This window comes from Malus domestica, chromosome 14, assembly GCF_042453785.1.
Source record: "Malus domestica chromosome 14, GDT2T_hap1".
NCBI lineage: Eukaryota > Viridiplantae > Streptophyta > Magnoliopsida > Rosales > Rosaceae > Malus > Malus domestica.
In genome coordinates this window covers 31434220-31457596 of record NC_091674.1, presented here as the reverse complement: position 1 = coordinate 31457596, position 23377 = coordinate 31434220, and the positions used below count along the sequence as shown (strand labels likewise).

Sequence of the window (23377 nt, the reverse complement as noted above, 5' to 3'; positions counted from 1 at the left end):
GATTGGATGAGCCAAAAGCACCATTCATGCATGCAGTGAAGGGGCTTGGTTTTTTTTGTTTTTTTTTCAAACGATAGTTCGAAGTCATGCCGTTATGCAAGGGTTCAATATTGTGGTAAAGGACCACTTGTTTTTTTTATTTTTTTTATTTTTTTCGATCAAGTGGTTCGCTGTGGTTGAGGAATTTCATGATTAATTTCCGCATAGGAAACAGACCAACAAGTTTCATAATTTGAAAAGGTAATTTTTTTTTTTTTTAGTGCAAATTAAAATTTGACAAAAAAAAAAGAGAAAATTAAAATTATTCCTAAAGAAAAACGAGACAAAAACCAAAGCAGTCACGTTGGATAAAAAGTAAACAACTTGGGTAGATAGATGCTCCGTCCCCGCTCCCGCCCGGGTACTCGCGCTCTTCTTGGATATACATTTACGCTTATCGTATCAAAATCCACACACAACTTGGCCACAGGGGAACAGACTTACTCCGGTTTCTTGCGTTATTGTGCCCAGACCTCTAACTTACCCCATGGCAGAGCACTCCATGCTAAACTCATCAGAGGCCTTCTGCCCTTCTGTCCTTTTCTTCAAAACCATCTACTCAACATGTATGCTAAATGCGGCGATCTTATTAATGCTCTCCAACTGTTTGATGAAATGCCTCACAAGAATGTTGTGTCGTGGTCTGCGGTCATTACGGGCTTTGTCCAACATGACTCTCCTAAGAAAGCCCTGTCTCTGTTTGGTCGTATGCACCGGGACGGCACCACCAAGCCCAATGAGTTTACCTTGGTTAGCGCCCTCCACGCCTGTTCCTTGTATGGGAATCTGACTCAAGCTTACCAAGTCTATGCATTCATCGTTAGGCTAGGATTTGAGTGGAATGTTTTTCTCAGTAATGCGTTTTTGACTGTTTTAGTAAGACATGGAGAATTAAAAAGTGCTTTGGAAGTTTTTGAGAATTGCCTCAATAAAGATATAGTGTCTTGGAATGCTGTGATGGCTGGATACTTGCAGTATTCTTATTTGGAAATACCGACATTCTGGTGTCGCATGAATCTCGAGGGAGTGAAACCCGACAGCTACACATTTTCGAGTGTTCTCACTGGGTTGGCTGCTCTCACTGATCTTAAAATGGGCGAGCAAGTTCATGCACAGCTTGTCAGGTATGGCTATGGGGCTGAGATTTGTGTGGGGAATTCGTTGGCTGATATGTACATTAAGAATCAGAAGTTAATGGAGGGCTTCAAAGCCTTTGATGAAATGCCTTCAAAAGATGTGTGCTCATGGACCCAAATGGCTGCTGGGTGTCTTCAATGTGGGGAGCCAAGGAAAACGCTTGAGGTTATTGATCAAATGAAGAAAGTGGGTATAAAGCCTAACAAGTTCACGCTTGCAACTGCCCTGAATGCCTGTGCCAATTTGGCTTCCTTGGATGAAGGGCAGAAATTCCATGGCTTGAGAATTAAACTCGAAACCAGTACTGATGTTGATGTGTGCGTGGATAACGCTCTGCTAGACATGTATGCAAAATGTGGATGGATGGAGGGTGCAAGGCGTGTTTTTCAGTCAATGAAGGATCCGTCTGTGGTGTCATGGACTGCAATGATCATGGGGTGCGCACAAAACGGGCAAGCTAGGGAAGCTGTTGAGATTTTTGATAAGATGAGGCTGGAGGAAGACAGTATTGAGCCAAATTACATCACCTTCATATGTGTACTCTATGCATGTAGCCAGGGCGGGTTTATTGATGAAGGATGGAAGTATTTTGCCTCCATGACTCATGACCACGGAATCTCCCCAGGAGAAGACCATTATGCATGCATGGTGAATCTTCTAGGCCGAGCAGGATGCATTAAGGAAGCTGAGGAATTAATCCTGAGCATGCCCTTTAAGCCAGGTGTTCTGGTTTGGCAAACTCTTCTTGGTGCTTGCCAGATTCATGGCGATACAGAAACTGGAAAGCGGGCGGCAGAGCATGCGTTAGATATAAACAGAAGGGATCCATCAACGTATGTGCTACTGTCAAACATTTTTGCTGGATTGAGCAATTGGGATGATGTTGGGATGCTTAGGAAACTAATGGAGGCTAGGGATGTGCAGAAAGTGCCAGGATCCAGTTGGATTGAAGTGGAAAAAGGCCAGGCATCATCACCTCTGTAAAGACCTGCTTAATTCCATTGGTACCTGCTTCCATATTCTCATCCACTTACTATTATTCAAATGATAAAATCTTACAACAACAACAACAAAGCCTTTTCCCACTAAGTGGGGTCGGCTATAAATGATAAAATCTTAGACAAGTAGAAATTCCTTCTCCTTGGAATTCCTACATGCTGTTTAATTGGGTGGAATTCGTTGGCTTCTCCTTGAGAGCTAGATTGTTCCACGGCTGTGGCCCGTGCAGAGGTAATGATACAAGTGCTATTTATCATATTATCAAGTTAAACATTATTAGTCAAATTCGTTTTAAGCCATGTTAGGCAATAAAGCATTTCTTTAAAGTCAGAAACGATTATATTATATATGTGTACCATATGATTTTGTCCCTCAGATCATAGACCAAAACGAGTAAAGCTTTTATATAGTTAGAGGCTGAAGTGTTTCAAACTATTTTAAAGTGATTTGTATATGCCTAATTTCATGTCATTGCTCATGTATGGATTTCTGAAGTGAGCAATAAATCCTAGGTACCTAGCATAGGGTTTACTTGTTATACATGCTATAGTGATAGCTTGTACTTGTACCTAGGAACGTAAGAGGTGAAGCAATGTGTTCGATGTTACACAATCAGGTGGAGTTGCTCTTTTACTTTGGAATCAAGGTAGGGTTTCTGGGAAACCTTCTATTATTTAGTTTGAATATTGCTTCTGTATGTCTGTTTGTTATTACGTTATTATGAAGGTGGTTTGAATCTGAATAATGTTTCGAAATGTTGGTCGAATATGATTGATGATTCTAAAGGCGAGTTGGTTTTCAATATTGATTTTATGATTATCCTTGCTATGTGCAAAGAGAAATGGAAACTTTCATAGCTATTCATGATGTGAGAATGGGTTGAATTATTAGAAAGAAATTTTGGAAATGGTGCTAATGACTAGGAGCTTTTGTGTAGTTGAGCCCAACTCTGTAGGCATCAGGTCTTAGGTCAACCCAAAACGCACATGGGCTTTATGCGTAATTCGGGGCTGGTGACAAAAAGAGGCAAAATTAGATGGATTAACGGGAAATAGGGAGGGCGTTTTGCATTGCACTCATGCATATAATTTCGCGCGTGTATTTAAATTACTTCAATGATAATTAAATTTTAGCTCTTTGGATTTGGGGTTTTTTACTAACCTCAGGTCCGCGGGTTACAACCTCAAAAGATTTGCTTGAAAATGATTAGGGTTGTTTTCTTGGCATTCCACATATTGTTGAATACACCCCATGCTTAAAACACCTCACACTCATTTTTTAAACTAAAAACTAACTTAATACACCCCACTTACTAACCAAAACTACCCTCACACCCCACACCAAAATCCACCTCAAGTCTTCATCTTGTCCCAAAAAAAAAAATTAGTCTTTGTCTTGAGCACATTTGCAACCTCCAAATATCAGTTTTGACTAATGTATTCATTATTTGTTGCTTCTTCATTTCCAGTACTGTGAAAAATCACTTTGGTTTAAGGAGTTCATCAAAACTCATATCAGCTGTAGTCTTTTAATTCATGAATAATGCATTTTGGCAGATCAAGAATTAAGAATAGCTAAATAAAGAATGAGCAATAAGGGAAAGAGAGGAAAAAAATCAAAATCTTTTTAAATGATTTGGGGTGCAGGATGAAAATAATTGTTTTTATTTTATTTTTAGGGCTTAAATAGTTATCTTATACAAGTCATTTAACATTAAATATTGAATGGGGTGTATTTAATAATTTGTGGGGTGCTAGTAAAAAAATCCAAACGAAAGATTTTGCAAGTTTGAAACAAGTTAAAGCATTGCTTGGCATTCAAGCAAAGTAAGCATGAATTCATGACACAATATCTGATTTCATACAAATTGAGCCTTTCCTTAAATCGGCCCGATTATTCGTCATCACTTTTCCAGCATATATGTTGCTGTAAATCAAAATGGAAGCTTGCATAATGTTGTTATTTTTAAATTTTATTTAAATAACCTTATTTTTTAAATTGTTTAATAAGAAAGAGGGAATTTACCGTCATTTGTTAATTGTTAGCAAAATGTGGGGAAAAGAAAGTTGTAGCTTAAAGCCTTTATAGAATTTACATTTAATAAAAAAAAAGAAAAAACCAAATGTAATCATTAAAAGGAAAAAAATCTAAACCCATAAATATAGGAATAGGGTTAGGATTAAAAGAGTAAAAGGAAAAAACCATTTTAAATAGGATGAAAAATAAGGAATTAAATTAGAAAAGAAAAAAGAAAGATAGCGTTGTAGTGTATTAGGACAAAGAGTCCACTCCTAGTAGTCCACAACCGTCGTGTGGTCGTACATCGGCGCGCACTCGCCTAAACGCCACATTTCATCCACTCATTAGTTACCACTCTCATCTCTCTCTCTCTCTCTCTCTCTCTCTCTCTAAAAAAGTAAAAACTCCCTCCCCTTAGCCAAAAGTGAGCCTTGAGTTTCAGGTCTCCCTCGTTTCGTCCTCCATATAACCTCGCACGTCCTCTCTGCCAAATCTCTCCCTCTCCTTTCTCAACCCAAGAGTCATGTCGTCCTCGGGCGGCCACTCCGGCAGTGTTGGCGGTCCGATCGCCCCTCAGCTTTACTTCTGCCACCGGTGCGACCGTACGGTTTCCCTCACCCCCTCACCTACCTACGATCTCGTTTGCCCTCTTTGCAGCGGCGGCTTCCTCGAAGAGATGGAAACCCCCAACCCTAACCCTAACCCTTTCCCCCCCAATCCTTTCTTCTCCTTCCCCTCCTCCGACGCCCCTCCCTTCGCCTCCAGCGGATTTCCCCTCCTCTTCTCCTCCTCCGCCTCTGGTCCCGCTCCCGATTCCGCTCCCGCCCCTGCCAATCTCGCCGATGATCTCTCCTCCCTCTTCGGTGGCGCACCCTCACGCTCCTCACCCTTTCAGGACCCCGACGCCTTCAACCCCTTCGTCTTCCTCCAGAACTACTTGCAAACCCTGAGGGCAAATGGTGCCAATGTCCAGTTCGTGATCGATGGCAGCCCTGGCGGCGGCGGCGGGGACCCATTTGGTTTTCGTGTTCCCACCAATCTTAATCTCGGCGATTACTTCTTTGGCCCGGGCATCGAGCAATTGATCCAACAATTAGCCGAGAACGATCCAAACAGGTACGGCACCCCACCTGCCTCTAAGTCCGCCATCGTAGCCTTGCCGGTTGTGAAAATCTCAGAGGAGTTGTTGGCTTCGGATTCGTCACAGTGCGCGGTGTGTAAGGACTCATTCGAGCTCGGTGAGGAGGCCAAACAGATGCCCTGTAAGCACTTATACCACTCGGATTGTATTCTGCCTTGGCTGGAATTGCATAACTCATGTCCTGTCTGTCGCCACGAGTTGCCCACTGATGATCCTGAATACGAGCAGAGGATCCGTGGGGACTCCGGAAATGGCAATCAAACTAGTCAATCTGCGGCTCCTGGTGGGACTAATATTTCTATGGGCGGTGGTGGGAGTGGTAGTGGGTTTGGGTTAGGAATTGGCACGCCATCTCTAGACAATCCGAGTCCAAGTCCTCGAACGGTGGAGCGGAGGTTTACCATTTCCCTACCACGCTTTTTTGGGGCACTTGGTGGTCCGGCCGAGACTAGCAATACTGGGAGTGGAAACAATGAGGAGTCGAACTCAGGGAATAGGGGAAGGCATAACCCTGGATCGGAGGAGCCTAGGCAAGAAGATCTTGATTGAGCACAATTGGTATTGCACTTGTTACTTACCTAACACATTCATATATCTTTGTCTTCCATTTGGTTATTCTGACCTAACAAGCTTGAATGTGCCTGTCAAACTTTGTTATTTATATCCTTGGCAAACAATGATCGTTAGCTCCTTTATTTTTGCATCACTAGTTTAACTCATATTTTCATGAAAAATCATGTAAATTTGAAGTCTTTATTTGATAATACTTATTCGTAAACCTTCTATGTGGCAAACTTGCAACTGGATTGTACCTTAGAAACATTGTTTTGCACGAGTTATTTGTAGCTAATCAATGTGGGATGAAACGACTGGGAGTCCTATAGTGTTAGGTAAAAGGAAGAAACTGTCGTAAGCAGTGGGTCATATTGGTTTCTCCAGAAGCAACGTGCAACCAGTGAAAAATGCTAGAAAATACATATTTAAACAACGACAAGGGTATGACTTCCCCATTTGTGGTTAATCTACCATGACATAAAAGTCGAACACCTACTGCGTATTAAAAAGATATCTTCATGTAACAGTCCTGGTAGACCTCCATTCATCTAAAACTTCCAACAAGCCTCAACAATCTTATAAATTACCTTCTTTGAACTAGTAAAAGTCTATAATGCATACCTGAAGAACTCTGGAAATGTACAGATGTGAATTGTGGATGCATATCTAATAATACTAAACCATTGTGTATAACACACATAAATGCCGCTGCGTTGGTTGATACTCATAATGATTGTTATTTTGGTGTATCCAATCGCCGTACTGTGATATGGCTGATATCACCCGTATCTCCTGAGATGGTTGTAGGAGGTGACTTTAACGACATCTCTAGGATAATGTTTGATATCCTAGACAGTATGATATTTGTTTATAGTTGAGAGATCTACGAGGTGCATAAGCACCAATGCCACGACATACTAGGTTTATTATGTGTAAAGGCTAAGATCACCATCTGCAGTGTTCTAGGGTAATGTTGTCTAACTCTTGGAATAAACCTACTTTGTCCAGGAGTGAACCTTCTGTTCTTTTCTTGTGTCTTAATCTGGTGTCCCTGGTCAGGGTAGTCATAGATCACCATTCCAATCATGTATGATTATGGATCTATATCAGTGACCTTAGTCTCTAGATTTGAGAATATGTGACTCATCCTTCCTGATTTATTTCAAAAGATCAAGTTGTTCTGAGTTTTTTCTATTTTATGTATCCAACTTTTGAAGGTTACTCTCAAAAAGTGAAGAAGAGATGGGGTTGGATGTATAGGTGGGTCAGAGTGCTTTATAAATTTCACGCGGTAATTTGGCTATAAGCTAGTGGGACAGTAGTTATTCTGCTCATATTCCACTTCCTAAATGTGGAAGTTATGAGATACAAATTCTAAGCAGTAGGTTGACCATAAGCTATTGGGGAAGTGGTTATTCTGCTTGTTTTCCAATTTTCTAAATACGACAGTTATGACTTGCGAATTCTTAGGTTTGTCGGACTCTTGAATCGTTGGATGCATCAGATTTTTTATAGGAGCATACTTGTTTGCATTTTTAGTTAAATTGTAATACTCATAATTCTCTTGTTGCTATCAGAATCATCTGAAGTTGTGTGCTGATGAGATTTTTGTATTGTGTTCCATCCATTCAAAAGAGTTAGACCATACAAAAATCTAGGCTGTTTTGTTTGTATCAGTATTGGATAGTATGAGTATTTCTATCCATTCAAATCAGATTTTAATGTTTATTTCTCTTTTCCATTCAAATCTAGGCTGTCTTGTTTGTATTAGTATTGGATCGTATGAGTCTTTCTGTGCGACCAAGTTTTTTAAGCCAATCCATACATGAATGAGGTTCTTTTGTTTTAGTATAGTGAAACTTGAGGAAATCAATATGGATCCTTGGTTGGATTATTTCGAGTGCATGTTTGACTATATTTCCAGCAGCATTTATGTGCATGATTCATTTAGTTTATGAAGCAAGTCCTTAACATAGCTTTATGTTATAAGTTCTAAGACTTTTGGGATTGCTTGGTGTCTAGGATTGAATTGGAATGGATAACTCATAAAATTCAAGGTATATTGAAGGTTGGTGTATGATTTTTCATTTATAGGGTATTAGAAGTGGAAGATTAGACATGAAGGAAACTTGTCCCTTCTAGTCCTTTCATTTGGGGGGATTGGATCCATCTTCTACTTTTAAATTGGACACAGTTTTTCCATCTCTTCCTTCAAAATATGTTGAATACTGTGAAATATTCAATCCTAGACATCAAACGAGTCCTTAGTGCTCTTTTTTTCTAGTTTGCCATGTGGCGTCGTGTTTAGTTTTGAATTTATGTGCTCTCAATGTTTTCTCTCCCTCTCTCTATCTCTGTCGCTCTGATATTATAAATTTATTAAGTTTTCAATTAAATGGTTGCTTTGTCTCTTTTTGGTAGGTACAGTTGGCAGATTGGATATGCAACCAATTGTTGAACAAAGAGAAAGATCTTACACATTAACAGTTAGTGACAATTGTTTTTCTCTAAATATTTTGTCCTGATAATCATAGGTAAATGTCCATCGTTATTTTTCATTGTTGTGAATTCTTTTATAGATTCATCATCAATTTATGAGAATTTTATGTGCATGATCCGTGTTGTCGAGTGTCGTGTAATTTTTTATTTTTATTTTTAAATTTTGGTACCATGGTAATTTTGGGGATATGTCTGTAATATGAGGCATTGTCTTTCTTTCTTAATTGGCTTATATTGTAGTGTAGCTGTGAAATGGTTTTGATATTGTATCTCTGATTCTATATATTTGTTATTGTCACGCCCACCCCACCCCCACCCAAATTGTGATTAGGCGCCCTAACCACGGAGTTTATGGCCGTAATCGTGAATCCCTTTAGTGGTGATGAACTTGACCGCCAGTATGTAGTGAGTAGAAATGGAGATTGGTGTTGCCATGGCCGTGTTATTTGACCGTGCATCAAGAATTTAGTAGCCAAAAATCACATTGTGTCTGATACCTTGGAGTAGGTGGCATTTTGGAGCCAACTTGACCCAACCCACCCATTAAAATCAACATTTGGGTGGATGATTAACTGGTTAGGTAGTTAACGGATGGACCCGTTAATCGCATGACATTTTACGGGTCAGTTTGAGTCTACCTACATACCCTCTAAGCACCAGTTAAGTAAGGGTGTTTGTGTAATTTTAATAAATAACCTAACCCAGCTTTCTTTCTTGTGCATTACCACAGAGAACCTTTTGCCTTGTTTGCATTCTTCCAACTTCAAATACTATACAAACTCTCTCTCTCTCTAGACTGTATAAAACTTTGCATATAAATTTACCTGACAGCCATCTCTTCTGCAAAATATATTTTCCATGCCAATGATTGATCCTCATAGATATCATTTCATTTTGGTTTCATGGTCTGTATAAATAGTAGCTTGATTAATATTAAAATGGAAAAGACAAGATTATAGCAACATTTCCAATTGATTTTAGGGCATGTTTACTTACAAGAAACAGGAATTGAAATCATTTTGATTCATGAGTTCATTGCGGTAACAAAAATATGGATATGGAAATCATTTTATTCTTTAACTTTCTCATGCGTTTACTTACACGTAAAGATTAGAAAAGCACAAGTTTTTCTTAAAATCCATAAACAAATACCAAAAAATAAGGAATCGGATTGACTAGGAGGGATTGGTTGTTTAGATTCTCTCTTCTTACTTATCCAGTTATCCTACTTTTAAGCTTTCCCTTTCATGTCTTTTCCAATTTTTGTTAAGTAAACATGCCGTTGCTACTACATAATGGATGACCCTTTTAATGTGGAATGATATAACAGTCTTTTTACCCTTTTAATTTGGAATGATATAAAAAATGTTAGGAAGACATCGTTAATACTAAAAGAGGATGCAAAGTTGAACTTAAAATACATTATATATGTATGTATGTATGTATGTATGGTGAACTGTCATTTTAGTCTATGAATTATCACATTAATGAAAATTAGGTCTTTAAACTATTTTTTCCAGAAAAATAAGTACTTGAATTATAAAAATCTGCCAGTTACATCGTTAATATTATATTCGAAGCTTAAATTCAATTTTCCGTTAATTTAAGTCATGTTACTTGCATGTGATACATATTGGAGGGTAACTTGATAATTTTACATAAAGAAATAGTATGTGGAGTGAACTTTTGAAGGTAAATAAGACGTTAGATTTGCAATCTATATTAAATGTTAAGGGCTTATAGGCGAGAAAAGAACAATATTACACTCTAAAGTGTGTCAAGTGACTTAAATGACGAAAAATTAAATAAAATAACTTTGAATATAATAGTTAGTAGGGATGACATTAGCAATTTTTAATGAATTTAGGGACTTATTACTGAAAAAATAATTTAAGAACCTAATTTTTACTGAGTTGATAGTTCAGGGACTAAATCATCACTTTACCTATATATTTATATATCTATGTTAGGATGACTTACTAACTTATTGTGATGAAGTTGAGTCGGTAGGTCTATATCACGTAGAATGATTTTTTCTCTTCATTCATTATCTTTTACTTGAACGGTTACGATTAAGGTACGTCAACATCTTGTATTGATTTTTTTATAGAAACAAAAAGACAAAAAGCAAAATGTGAGAAGAAAGAAGGAAATGAGATGAGAATATAAAAGGAGATGAGAGAATTCTATTCTCTATCACATGCATTAATGAAATAGTTCAACATTGTCCCTCTTTTTCTCCTCCTCCTTGTGCCCCCGTTGTGCTCTTCTCGAAAAAAAAAAAAAAAAAAAAGCTTCCAACCTTATGTAGGGGGAAGCAAGTCTAAGTGGGAATGCAAATACATATACGCATACGACTACGAGAAGGAGGGTGGGGCCCGGAGGTGGGACTGGGAGAGTCGTTCCTTCGCGTGACTTTATCGTACGATACAAAATGCTAAGATAGAAAAAAAATTATGGTAAGAGGTGAAGTTTGTTAAGATTTATGTGTAAAATTAAAGATTTTATCTAATTTTTTGTTAATTACTAACATGTGATAAATTTGGAGACTAGGGAGATTAAATTTGGAGAAATTTTTTTAAAACTAAACTACATTGAAGTTGAGAGTTGGTTTATTCCTTAACCGTTGATAAACGTGCTCATTCTTATTGGTGACACATCATTTAGTTTGCTAATTTTGTTTTTAAATTTAGTCACCCTAACATTACCCTAGGCTAAAGTTGAACCCTCCTTTTGTTAGTGTGTGATGCTACATGTGAGGCTAATTTTATCGTTTTAGTCTCATATGCAAGCCTAATATACTAACAATTAATGAAAAAGGGCGAAATTTTTAATTTTGAGCTTAAAATACTAAAAGACTTCACTACAAGGTTTAAATCCTAGTTTTTTTTTTTTTTCAATAAAAATTATTTTTCAACTACTGTATCACCACATAAATCTGCTCCGGAAGAGTGCCCTATTAGACCAATCAAAGCCAAGAATTGCACAAATGAAGAAAAGAGATAGAAAATGAAAGAAGAACAGATAGGTGATTCTCTAATAATCTAATATTAGGCATAAAAATAAAATGAAAAAAATGATTGAGTGTTACTGCTGCTGAGCCTGAGAGATGTGTCGGTAGTCGGTTCGGCTTCTCCCTCTCTCTCTTGTCCGCTGTCCTCCTCAAGTCCTCCATCAACTCAACTCAACTCTGTCATTCCGCGTCAAAGGAAAATATAATATTATTATTTTATTTTGAATGTTTGAAAAATCAAATAACAACTGTCTGCCTGATGCTTCTTCTCCAGCAGCACAATCACCATCACCATCACCATACAAGAAGAAGAAGAAGGCCAAGTATTTGACTTTTTTGTGGACTTGATTTTTCTTTACAATTTAATATTATTTTTATTCTTTCTCTTGTATTACTGTATGGATCTGGTTTTGTGTCAGTTTGCTTTCTGAAAAACTCTCTTACCCCCGAAGTCCCATTGGATTTGGATTGGATTTGAGGCACTCGGCACTCGGCACTCGGCTACAGCTGCCAAGGGACGAGAGATCGGAGAAGAAGAGGCATATCAATTATGTCTCCTTCCAATACAAGGTCGGCCGAGAATAATGGAGGAGGAGGCGGCGGCGGCAAGAATTACATAGAGCACCAAGTCTCAAAGATGGACACACTGGCCGGCGTTGCCATCAAATACGGCGTCGAGGTTTCCAATTTTTCTCTGATATACCTTTTTTAATTAGCTTCCTGCCCTGCCTGCGCATTGTTCCTAATTACGTTTAGTGCTTACTAGTCTTAATTGCCAAAAATTGGTATGGAATTGATAAATGGTAAACACTAAACAGGTGTGTGACATTAAAAGGATGAATGGGTTTGCTACGGATCTTCAAATGTTCGCTTTGAACACCTTGAAAATACCTTTGCCCGGAAGACATCCTCCCTCTGTTCCTTCTCCAACCACAACCACAAGGTAACATCTTCTCATTTCTCTCATTCCGATTTCCAACAATTTATAACAAGAAAGAGAAGAGATATCATCTTTTTAATGTGACTCTTGACTCTTGATCTGAATCCTACATTTTAACATGCTACTTGTTACGTCTCTATGTTCGGAATACCATTGCTAGCGTAGATTTATTATTCCTGAAAACTTGATGTTAGGGTTCCTTCCTTAAGACTCTCTATTGTTTATAACAAGGTTGAAGCATTTCTTCTTAAGTTATGACGTTTTCTTTACCAACTTTCATGTCGGAATGGATGCTCAAGTGCCTCTTAGTCTCTCTCTCTCTCTCTCTCTATATATATATAGCTGCCGCTTTACGTAAAGCTAATCATCTGTATAACTTATTGCAGAGAAAACGACGTTGAAAAATCCACCCCATGTCTTGGCCAATCTATTGTGCTAGAACCATTCTGCTCTTCTGTGGGTTCAAAACCTCCCAATGAGAAGAAGGCCACTACAGCAATGAGCACTTTACAGAAATACTACGGTCTAACATCTCCAAACTTGAAGGGAAAAGCGGAAGGCACCGAGATGGCTGTCTACAGAAGTCGAAGTTCTGAATCCTTTGATCAAAGTGCGGTCTCACCATTGTCTGACCCTCTAAGTCACCCTAAGAAGTCCAGACATTCTTCCATTGATCTGTTGTCGGAGAATGGTGCAATGGCTGATTACCTTGCAGCAGAACTTGGAGATGGGCAGGGTGAGAAATCTGATGACAAATCAGTCCGGAGGCGTCAGAAAGCTGAAGTTGATAATGGGGCTGTCACACCTGAAAGGTTGTTGAAAGGGGAAAACAGTGGTGGGACCAGAGCTTCAACAGGAAATGGTTTAGCCATGAGGCAGAAGTCATCAAGCCGAGCATCGCTGCCATCTGATTCGGAGTCAGGATGGTTGAACTCTATTCCGGTGGGCATGGGGGATTCTATCACTGTCATGACAGACGAAATGGCTGTGGTTCAGAAGTCGTCAAGCACACCAAGCTTAAAAGACCAAGACGGTAATAACACATCATCAATTTGGCCAACTTCAAGGTGGAGCTTGACACAAGACATTCAAGCTCTGTCAAGTGCAACGATGGCCAGACCAATCTTTGATGGCTTACCAAAGCCAATAACTGGCCGCTGGAAAACTGCCCTTGATTAGAGAAATTCATTAGCACTGTGATATCATCGATTTGTTTCCATACACTCGATCCAGTTGGCTGAAAATTTCTCAGCTACAGATTACGCCAAAGGCATACGTATTCTAGAGCTGGTGCAATATTAAATATACTTGACAAGGAGAGGATACAAGGAAAATAAAGTGAATAAGATATGACATGCAGCACTATGTTTATAACAGCATATAAAGTGTGAAACAGTAGATGCCATGCCGCAGCTTGAGAAAAGGAGATGGTATTGGTATATGGCCAAATTATTTATTGTTTTGTTCTTGTTTGCTGTCATGTGTTAGTTTGTAATTTGTATCGAAAAATAGGAATCTGGCTTCTTGTATTGGGTCATGTTATGTGTTATTCGTTGTATAATGTATGTGAGAATTGTTTGTTGCTTATTGGCAATGTAGATTGAATTTGTTAGCACAACACTCTCTTCTACTTCATCTGTTGCATCTTCTATTGGTGGTTTGTGCTCACTGGCTTTATATTGACACTCTCAGTAAGAAGCAACTTTGCCTCCACCCACCACTCCAGGCTCCAGGCTCCAGGCTCCAGGCTCCAGCCCATGTCTATGGCCTCATGCTCGGGCTCCGACCGACGGTGGTTTGCACATTTGAGGCCGGAGACAATTGAATTCAATGAGCTTAGGAAGCAAACCAATTGTTATCAGAAACATTTGATGCAAACATTTGGTTGTGAAACTTTTTTTCTTCCCTTTTTGAACTTTCAACGGCGAAAACAATCTAACAGATTGCACTTGTATGCAAGATTTGTACAAGTTTTGGATTAAAAAACAACATTACTGAAATTCATCAGCACCATATATCAATTCTCAATTGATGAAAACCAACATCAACAAATTACTACATATCACAAGGATTTTGGGGCATTACAATTCTTTGTTTTATCACTCACAAAACCTAAACCTAATTCATTAGCCCCTTCTCCTTCTAACAAACACCTAAGCGCATTACAAACATCGTCACAGATCCACAATATTACTGATCAGACGGCGTTTCTGTTAATGTCCGAAGAAGAAGGTGAGGGGTGATGGTCGTGATCGTGATCGTGGTCGTGGCGGTGATGGTGTTCGTCATCGTCGCTGTCGTCCTCGTCGAAGGGCTTCTGCTTGTGGAAGATGCAGCACTTTTTGGAGCTCTTCTTCTGCATGAACTCGTTGTCCACCGTCCCTTCCTTCCACGACACCTGCTTCTTCTTCCGATTCAGCCTCAGCACCACACCTTCCGATTGCGACGACGATGCGCCCGCGTTCTCAAGGGTGATGGTCGTCGTCAAGCTCCCGCTCGTCGTTGGTGCTGTTCTGCCTCTACCTCTGCCGCCGCCGCCGCTCATGCTTCAATCGCAAATCGAAATCAATCGTCTATCGCAAAGGCGTTTGGCCTGGTTCACTCGGTACCAGGTCTTTTTTGCCTCCCTTTCCGATTTTTTTTCTTCTTTTCTTTTTTCTTTCTTCTCTTATTTATTTAGATTAGAGTTGTCTACCTTTGACTGTTCTAACCGCTCACCGACACTTGCTTGCTTGCTTCTTCCTCCTACTTTCATTTTGCGTAAATTATATTTCATGCGTACTTGTATACGGAATTAGATCCCCAGATCCCGAGATCAATGAATATTAATCGTTCATTAAAGATCGTACGGTCATAATTAAATATTTTTTTTATATTTTTAACAGTAAAGCCGTTTCGTTTTTCGTAAAAAATATAAAAATTGTGATTGCACGAACTTTGATAAACGGTTAATATTCATTGATCTCCGGTAAAGAGATCCAGAGAGGATCTAATTCCCTTCGATACAAGTTGATTTGAATGATCATTTGATATTGCTTAATTTTGTTAACTAATTCTTGTACTTACTGTACTGATCGATGTCGATCAGGCTTTAGAAAGGAACACTTGAAGGATGAGACGAATAGTATGGGAATCGTTACAAACCATGGCGAACGTCCTTTGAAGGAAACTAATGAAAACACATGGAGTCGCTTCCACAAAGAAATCAAACTTTCAGACAAGTGCGATCCAAATGACGTTCGCGCTAAGTTTGACAAGGCAGGAGTTCTTACAATTATAATGTCGGTTGCACATGATGATCATTACCATGAAAAAGTCGTAGCAGCAGCTGCAGATGAACACAATAACAATGCCATTGACAAACAAAAATCAGCAACAACTGCAACTACTAATTACGATCAAAGTAGTGATTATGATCTTAATAAACCAACAAGCTACGAATTTAAGAGCCAAAGGATTATAGTTTCTACAAATTTGGAAATGGAAAAAGATGTTGCAGTGAAGCTTCTGCCGGCGGCTGCCGTGATTGTGGTTTTTGGATTTGGCACATATGTTGTCAAATATTACAATAAATAATGGACCACCATAACCATGTATACATACCAATTAACTAATGTTTATCAAATTCTAATTAATTAATTAATAAAAAGGAATTGTTATTGGCATTCCAAAAATCTCATTTTACACTCAAAACTTTCTATAATTAGAAAGAACAATATACTTGTGAGGAGTGTAGAATGAGATTTTTGGAGTGCTAATAACATCTCCCTAATAAAAACGTCATTTGAATTTTTATTCTGTTAAGTTGAAAAGGAAATGGCCGGTGTATGGATATAATTATATACCTAAGTGAACTGCCATCGATTGCGGGGATAGCTCAGTTGGGAGAGCGTCAGACTGAAGATCTGAAGGTCAGGTGTTCGATCCACCTTCACCGCACATAGAATATTTTTTTCTTTTTTCAATTCGTTATTTTATTTTTATTTTTATTTTTATTTTTTTTTCAATTGAAAAAAAACTTAAGAAAATAATTAATATATGAATTTGACCTATTCTGAGTGTGGCGGTGCTGGAGAGCGGAGAAAGAGAGATGGGATCGAGAGGAGCAGGGACGGTGGTGTCGCAGCTGACACGAGCGAGCAGAATGAGAATGAAATTGCAGACGGCGTTGGAAGCGAGCGTTTTGGAGATTGAAGACGTGTCGCATCAGCACGCTGGCCATGCCGCCATGAGAGACAAGGCCAATGCCAATGGCGAAACTCACTTCAACCTCAAGGTCGTGTCCCCAAAATTCGAGGGGCAGAACCTGGTGAAACGACACCGCATGGTCTACGATGCCTTGGCTGACGAGCTCCAGTCCGGCCTCCACGCGCTGTCCATCGTGGCCAAGACTCCGCAAGAGATTGCCCCCAACCCCAAATAATAGGATTCGAAATTCCACCTAATGAAAACTCTCTTGTGGTTAATCCAATTGCTGATTGGTACTCGCTAGTGTTTTATCTATGCAGCAGGATTTGTCAGATTATTATTATTATTATATAAATTATGTATTTTTTTGTTGGTTTTAAATGTGAAATTGAAATGCTTGCTTATATTTTAGTTATACATCCAATTTGTTTCTTCCAGAATTATGCTATGCGCTTTGATTATAATTTTGCAGTTTTCAGTTGCAGTCTGCGCTTGAATGAATGTTTTGCATTTTGCAAGTATTGAGAGAGAGAGAGAGAGAGAGAGAGAGAGAGAGAGAGAGAGATGAAAATATGAGGCTTGTGAGAGTCAAAAGTTTAAAAACTCAGACAGAAATAGAAGAGAACAGGAAAGAATGGAAAATGGAAAATGATTGTAGGCATGCTTTGAGGAATGCCAAACGTTTTTCCTTGGAATTAGTTGAGCATCTACCTTCATTCCAGCCTCTCTCTCACTCTGTCTCTCTGTCTTTCTGTCTCTCTCTCTCTCTCTCTCTCTCTCTCTCTCTCTCTCTCTCTCTCTCTCTCTCTCTCTCTCTCCGTGCGTGGGCCTTGCCTTCCTTCGCTCTCATGCCTTAACGCCTTGCCTCTGTTGTTGTTGTTGCTGCTGCTGCTGTGTATGTGTTATTGTGTTGTTGTTGTTTCATGTCCCGTATCATCCAAACCAACAAACTAGCGAAGGTAGGAGCACAAGCACACACACTCACACTATCAACAATGAACAACAAAGCCTCTGTTTCGAAAGACCTCAATGCCAAACACGTCAAGGTATCCTTTATTTTCTCTATTTCAGTCCCTCTCTTTTCCTTGCACATTCTTGTGCTACACTTACATTTCCCATTATTGTTTCTGTGTTGTGTTGCATGTTGTCACTTGTGCCTCCAGATTTTAGAAGGTCTTCTTAAGCTGCCACAAAACAGGGAATGTGCTGATTGCCGGAGCAAGTACGCATTTCACATCCCTCTCTTTCCTTTTGTGTAGCATATTTTTACTACTGTCTTCAAGTGCTATTCTCGGCTATATTTCATATTGTTTGGTCATGATTGTGGCAATTTGATGTCCATATTAACACGATCTTCGTGCTGCAATGTATTTCTTTCAGAGCTCCGCGATGGGCTAGTGTCAACCTGGGAATATTTATTTGCATGCAATGCTCAGGAATTCATCGGAGTCTTGGGGTGCATATTTCAAAGGTTTATTTTTCTACCTATCATTTCTCTATTTCCTAGTTCATATGCTGTTCCTGCTGGTAAGGTTTTTTTTTCCTTTCCTTTCCTGGCTTCTCAAATTCAAATGGATTGGTACTCATTGAAGAAATTGAACAGCCATATGACTAGAGAATTATTCTTGGTTTCTGAAATTGTTAAAGATAAATAATGAGGCCATTTTATACCTTCTGAGTAATCGAAAATGTTTTGAATGACAATGGTGATTGGCATCTTGAATCTGCTATGAGGTATTCCTGTGGTCTGGTCTACTGGACTACTTTTATCAAAGTTAAGTAATATTCTATATTTGATTGTCAATCTGTTTGAGTAGCATATGTTTTCATACTATTGCAACTCTATGTTCTAATAATAGCGTAGCCTGGTTGATCTTGGAAATAGGTGCGGTCTACAACTTTGGATACATGGCTGCCAGAACAGATTGCTTTTATGGAATGTAAGAACACGACTATGGTAGCTGATACTGATGCATTATTTGTCATCTTAGTGCCATCTTTTTTCCTCTTTTTCCTCGAAATCATTTAACCAAAGTAGTTGTTAGAAAACATCAGTTCAGTATTCATATTTTTTCCGTGTGTTTTTAATCTTTTCTAACTGACTACTATCTTTTGATTCATTATCTTGCTAAATAACTCTCTATGCACTTTTATGTAGCCATGGGTAATGAAAAGGCAAACAGGTATTGGGAAAAAGAATTGCCACCAAATTTTGACAGAAGTGGGACTGAGAAATTTATTCGGGCCAAGTAAGTTGTTTTCGGAAACTAATTATGAGCTTCATGTGGAACATGGAGAATGTGTTGGTTATTATTTCCTTCTGCTCTTAACTTTCTAGGGAACTTGCAGGTATGACGGAAGAATGTGGGTTGTGAAGAATGCAAAACAACCAGCTCTTGAACCAGTAGATATGAGCATCCATTCCAACAATTTGGTAAAGGGTGGAGCCACATCTGGAGCTCCTAAGAAAACAAGGAGACATTCTCTTGAGGAAGCAATGCTTTCTACGAACCTGGTGGAAGCTGCTCCTACAGTGGCAAGGTCCCGTGGGGTAGATTTTTTATCTGGTTATGTTTGCTATGTTATCTTGATGAAAATGCTCAATTTTTTTTGTTTCTGACCCTTAACTGAGTTCTTATGGGTCTTGCTTATTCTTAGACCTATAAGGGAGCTTTTAGAAAATTGGCGGTTTAAAGATGAGAGCAAGAAAGTCGAGATTCTTTGTTGCCGATATCACTTTCTTAGGAGTTTATGAGATTGAGAAATTAGGTCTGGTGAAACAAAAAAAGGTTTTCTCTTTTGCCTTTTGTCATATATGATCCATAATTTGACTTCATAGATTATTAAGCTGCTATTTGCCTCTACCCTTTAATATATACCTATCATACTGTACTTAGGCCTCGCCCAAGTTTTCTGGAAGAAAAATTTATAAGGTCCATACCAAGTAACCTATTATATAACTGATTTCAGGTGGCGAAAAGATGACACGAATGAGAAAAGTCACTACCCATCAGGAGCTATCTGCTTCCGTGATTTGTTGTATGTCTACTCTTTCATGTCTCTTTGCGTGCTTTGTCAAATGTGTTTGTAATGCTCTTATCTTCTGTAAGTAATTTTTATGGTACTTTTGACAAGTCGAAGGCATTTACTAGTTAATATTTACCTTGTTTATTGCAGGGCTCTTTAGATTTGAATCATAAGTTTACTACTTCACCTCCAGCAAAGGGGCCACCACCTATGATGGAATGTGATGCAGTCACAAAAAAGATCAACGGTACAACAGACCTATTTGGCTTGCTTTATGTTCATGATGCAAAGCAGAAGTATGCCACTCCCCCACTCTGGCAAACTTTTGATTGTAAGAAAATTATTGTAACATGTTTCATTTTGTTACTTATATTTTTGTAGTTGGGTAGGAAGTAGTAAAATTGAAGAAAGGGAGACGGAAAATAACTTGAATTTGAGTAGTTCCTCCTTAAAAACCCCGGCAAAAACATGTTTATAATTAATACATGGAAAAATGATTTCTACTGTCATGTAAAATTGAGTGTTAAATTGTAAACACTAGACTCAGCTCTAACCTTGTGATCATCCATGATTTGCAGGAGAAGATGATTTTTTGAGTTAAGGCCATGGTTTATAACTGAACTGGAGGGAGCACTGACTCTGTATTTATTCCTACCCTAAAATTGTAGGGTTGGGCATCAAGGTTTGCTGTTTTCATTTGATCTTGGCAGATTTTGCTCTTCTTTCCTATTCCTATTCCTATTCCTATTCCTATTCTAGGGAGTACTAATGTCGCACACTATGGATTATGGAAGAAGAAAAAATGGTGTAAAGGAAAAAGAATTGTATCAGATGATATGCAGGAAAAAGTGTGCAGAACATGCCATTAACTTAATTGGTTTCTTTGCTTGCAAGAATGAGGTTGTTTGACCGCCGTATGTATTTGCGTTTGTTCTCACGTCCATCGATCACCTTCAAAACCAAAACTAGTTTCTTCTGTAATAAGACTACATTTATTTTCCTTTCTTGTTCGTTCCATCCTTGTACACTGCAACAGAAGAGGAGAAGAGAAGATCAGATGGGATCTGAATCAATCAAAACATTTATTTTCTTTTTCTCCCGTGTCTTCATCGATCTCATATTCTGTAATAACAGAGACAGAAAAAGAATTAATAAACAAAAAAAGGAAGATATGTACGTAACTCTTAGGGAAGAGATCCCATCCGGATCTCTCCCATCAAATCCTAGGGATTTGGAGATTCCGATTCTTGAAATTTGATTCAACGGTTACAACTATTATAATTTTTAGAAAGCGTTTTGTTTCTAGCCATTGGATCAAATTTTAAGGATCCGGATCTCCGGATCCCTAGGATTTGGTGGGAGAGATCCGGATGGGATCTCTTTCCTAACTCATAATAGTAAACAAGAGCAAAAAATTAATTGATCTGCTTGGAGTTGGACGTTCATCATTCATGATTTGAAAATTGGAGTCCCGCAATCCAAGGAATATTATAACTAATAATACAGTGGGAAAACAAAGGCCTTTTATATAAATGATCATGTAATGTAATGTACTATTATTATTATTATAATAAGGGCACATATAGCTTTCATTAGATTTGCAAATTATACGGTCAAATTTGCCGACACTACTAAGTTGCAGGACTGTGTTGCAAATCCTATGAAATACAAAAGAAATCTGAATTCGACTTTCATTTTAACCCCCTTAATTATGCATGCATACTTACAAACAGTTGATCATCAGATTATATGCTAATTAACTATAGAATTACATGTACAACAAGATTTAAAACAAGTGTCTAGGTCTCTTACGCATTGGCTCCATCGATTGGTTCATTTTAATTTAATTGGAGAATGTCAAAAGAAGAACATATATCAATAATTGCATTGCATGTACGTTATATATATAACCAAATTGGATGTTATATATATGTTGTTATCTAATTGGAAGGATTTGACCCAAAATTTCAATTTGGCTCCTAGAGATCATGGATATATAACTTCCCTTCATACTTTGCCTTCTTATATACATTCTTCTATACAATAATTATATTCCAATATATAATATAGGGTAAAAGACTGTTTACTACCCTCATATTTCGTGGTTTTCAACATTTAGTACATCAAGTTTTTTTCGTCTCAGAGTCATACCTAAAGTGTAAATTTTAGGACAGTCTCATACATCCGTTAGTCAAACTGTTAAATGTGCCGTTAATTCTTTTTTTTTTCTTCTTTCTTCTTCTTCTTCTTCCTCCGACTGCAACTTTTTTTTTTTTCTTCTTCCTTCTCCCTTCTCCTTCTCCTTCTTCTTCCTCCGAATCTGGGGAAGTTTCTTTTTTTTTTCCTTCTTCCTCCTCCTTCCTCCTTCCTTCTTCCTTCTCCTTCCTCCTTCTTCCTTCCTCTTCTTCTTCTTCTTCCTCCGAATCTGCCCATATTCGGTTTTTTTTTTTTCTTCTTCCTTCCCCCTTCCTCCTTCTTCCTTCTTCCTTCCCCTTCTTCTCCTTCTTCCTTCTTCCTTCTTCTTCCTCCGAATCTGGGGAAGATGAAGGTTTTTTTTTTTTTTTTTTTGAGGAAGAAGAAGAAGAAGAAGAAGAAGAAGAGGAAGGAAGAAGGAAGAAGGAGGAAGGAGAAAGAAGAAGGAGAAAAAAAAAAAAAAATCCCCAGATTTGGAGGAAGAAGAAGAAGAAGAAGAAGAAGAAGAAGAAGAAGGAGAAGGGGAAGGAAGGAGGAAGGAGGAAGAATAAGAAAGAAGAAGAAAAAAAAAAGTTGCAGTTGGAGGAAGAAGAAGAAGAAAGAAGGAAAAAAAAAGTGGCTAACACGTGGCGCCCAGTTATTGTCCATATGGGCACCACGTCACAATTAACGGCATATTTAACAGTTTGACTAACGGATGTATGAGATTGTCCCAAAATTTACACTTTAGGTATGATTCTGAGACGAAAACAACTTGATGTACTAAATGTTGAAAACCATGAAACATGAGGGTAGTAAACAGTCTTTTATCCTATAATATATATAAGAGTGAAATGACATGTCAACTGTTGACCCTCTCTCTCTCTCTCCATATATAATATATATAAGAGTGAAATGACATGTCAACTGTTGACCCTCTCTCTCTCTCTCTCTCTCTCTCTCTCTCTCTCTCTCTCTCTCTCTCTCTCTCGGAGCATCTTCTTCTAATTTGATACATGCATGATACATAATGTACATGTATAATATCCAATAAATATAAGGGTGTGATATCCATACACCCCTTTTTACTTCTTACACACCTTTCTTATTTTCGGCAGTCGAATCAAAGGAATTGAAGAATATCAAATAACAGAAATTAATAAGGAGTATATGAGAAGTAAAAGAAGATGTGGATAGCACATCCCTAAATATATATTAATTACAACCCTTCACTTCATCATGAATTAATCACGAACGAATCGAACCATCTTTCAATTAATAACTGAGACATGCATGCTTTTGTCGTCCATGATTTTAATTTTGTGACCTCTATATATAATGCATCTAAATATAAAATTAATTGGACCTTTTATAAAGGGCACTATGACATTAATTAATTAATTACAAGGGGTCATCTTCAAACTCAAACCAACAAAATCATGTGCAATAGGGGAATCGATGGGGCTGAGTCATTACATGGAAATTGGTTTCTTTATATAATAATCATCTCTGTCTCATGTTTCGTTTTTCCTGATGGAGATCTGCCTTAATATTAAGCTTATATATATACAAGTAAGAAAATTTTAGGAATATCATATTTTTACCATATTGATGCATAATTTAATGGGAAAAGTAACATACACATAGC

General features: G+C 38.2%; 5 protein-coding genes and 1 non-coding gene across 17 annotated transcripts; all 6 read left to right on the top strand.

Moving 5' to 3' along the window:
* Window positions 1–287: 287 nt before the first annotated feature.
* Window positions 288–2588, top strand: LOC103455702 (putative pentatricopeptide repeat-containing protein At3g15130). The gene has a single exon (XM_070812151.1). The coding sequence runs from the start codon at window positions 376–378 to the stop codon at window positions 2158–2160; it is 1785 nt and encodes a 594-aa protein (XP_070668252.1). The 5' UTR covers window positions 288–375; the 3' UTR covers window positions 2161–2588.
* A 1934-nt stretch (window positions 2589–4522) lies between these two features.
* On the top strand, window positions 4523–8502 carry LOC103455703 (E3 ubiquitin-protein ligase RING1-like). 2 transcript variants are annotated; one of them, XM_008395287.4, is made up of 2 exons: window positions 4523–5893; window positions 8312–8502. In XM_008395287.4, the coding sequence occupies exon 1, from the start codon at window positions 4718–4720 to the stop codon at window positions 5882–5884; it is 1167 nt and encodes a 388-aa protein (XP_008393509.1). In that variant the 5' UTR covers window positions 4523–4717; the 3' UTR covers window positions 5885–5893; window positions 8312–8502. The 2 variants fall into 2 exon arrangements, with proteins under 2 accessions (XP_008393509.1, XP_008393510.1); XM_008395288.4 differs by having other exon boundaries at window positions 4552–5893; window positions 8318–8502.
* Window positions 8503–10352: 1850 nt separating this feature from the next.
* LOC139191367 (uncharacterized) lies at window positions 10353–13960 on the top strand. 3 transcript variants are annotated; one of them, XM_070812149.1, is made up of 4 exons: window positions 11351–11725; window positions 11822–12081; window positions 12221–12345; window positions 12729–13960. In XM_070812149.1, exons 2-4 carry the CDS (start codon window positions 11953–11955, stop codon window positions 13519–13521), a joined length of 1047 nt encoding a protein of 348 aa, XP_070668250.1. In that variant the 5' UTR covers window positions 11351–11725; window positions 11822–11952; the 3' UTR covers window positions 13522–13960. The 3 variants fall into 3 exon arrangements, with proteins under 3 accessions (XP_070668249.1, XP_070668250.1, XP_070668251.1); XM_070812150.1 differs by having other exon boundaries at window positions 11493–11725; window positions 11855–12081; XM_070812148.1 differs by having other exon boundaries at window positions 10353–12081.
* Window positions 13961–16208: 2248 nt separating this feature from the next.
* TRNAF-GAA (transfer RNA phenylalanine (anticodon GAA)) lies at window positions 16209–16281 on the top strand. Its single transcript has one exon. It is a non-coding gene; the product is annotated as a tRNA-Phe (tRNA).
* Window positions 16282–16432: 151 nt separating this feature from the next.
* Window positions 16433–16765, top strand: LOC103455741 (sufE-like protein 1, chloroplastic/mitochondrial). The gene has a single exon (XM_008395330.4). The coding sequence runs from the start codon at window positions 16433–16435 to the stop codon at window positions 16763–16765; it is 333 nt and encodes a 110-aa protein (XP_008393552.3).
* Window positions 16766–17229: 464 nt separating this feature from the next.
* On the top strand, window positions 17230–20558 carry LOC139191366 (probable ADP-ribosylation factor GTPase-activating protein AGD15). Of its 9 annotated transcripts, none has more exons than XR_011575396.1 (10): window positions 17230–17576; window positions 17694–17752; window positions 17911–18001; window positions 18416–18470; window positions 18689–18779; window positions 18880–19081; window positions 19189–19319; window positions 19501–19569; window positions 19708–19888; window positions 20136–20558. XR_011575396.1 is itself a non-coding variant. In XM_070812147.1 (8 exons), exons 1-8 carry the CDS (start codon window positions 17454–17456, stop codon window positions 20143–20145), a joined length of 777 nt encoding a protein of 258 aa, XP_070668248.1. In that variant the 5' UTR covers window positions 17230–17453; the 3' UTR covers window positions 20146–20431. The 9 variants fall into 9 exon arrangements, 2 of the variants coding, with proteins under 2 accessions (XP_070668248.1, XP_070668247.1); XR_011575393.1 differs by having other exon boundaries at window positions 18880–19071; window positions 19189–19299; window positions 20136–20431; XR_011575392.1 differs by having other exon boundaries at window positions 18880–19071; window positions 20136–20431.
* The last annotated feature ends 2819 nt before the right edge of the window (window positions 20559–23377 follow it).

What these genes read in the sequence shown, in the direction of transcription:
- LOC103455702 (XM_070812151.1), top strand. Translation starts at nt 376, where the DNA reads ATGCTCCGTCCCCGCTCCCGCCCGGGTACTCGCGCTCTTCTTGGATAT.
- LOC103455703 (XM_008395287.4), top strand. Translation starts at nt 4,718, where the DNA reads ATGTCGTCCTCGGGCGGCCACTCCGGCAGTGTTGGCGGTCCGATCGCC.
- LOC139191367 (XM_070812148.1), top strand. Translation starts at nt 11,953, where the DNA reads ATGTCTCCTTCCAATACAAGGTCGGCCGAGAATAATGGAGGAGGAGGC. An exon ending in CCATCAAATACGGCGTCGAG is followed by an intron (nt 12,082 to 12,220) that starts GTTTCCAATTTT and finishes AACACTAAACAG; the next exon opens with GTGTGTGACATTAAAAGGAT. An exon ending in TCTCCAACCACAACCACAAG is followed by an intron (nt 12,346 to 12,728) that starts GTAACATCTTCT and finishes AACTTATTGCAG; the next exon opens with AGAAAACGACGTTGAAAAAT.
- LOC103455741 (XM_008395330.4), top strand. Translation starts at nt 16,433, where the DNA reads ATGGGATCGAGAGGAGCAGGGACGGTGGTGTCGCAGCTGACACGAGCG.
- LOC139191366 (XM_070812146.1), top strand. Translation starts at nt 17,454, where the DNA reads ATGTCCCGTATCATCCAAACCAACAAACTAGCGAAGGTAGGAGCACAA. An exon ending in ACAGATTGCTTTTATGGAAT is followed by an intron (nt 18,471 to 18,688) that starts GTAAGAACACGA and finishes ACTTTTATGTAG; the next exon opens with CCATGGGTAATGAAAAGGCA. An exon ending in GAGAAATTTATTCGGGCCAA is followed by an intron (nt 18,780 to 18,879) that starts GTAAGTTGTTTT and finishes GGGAACTTGCAG; the next exon opens with GTATGACGGAAGAATGTGGG.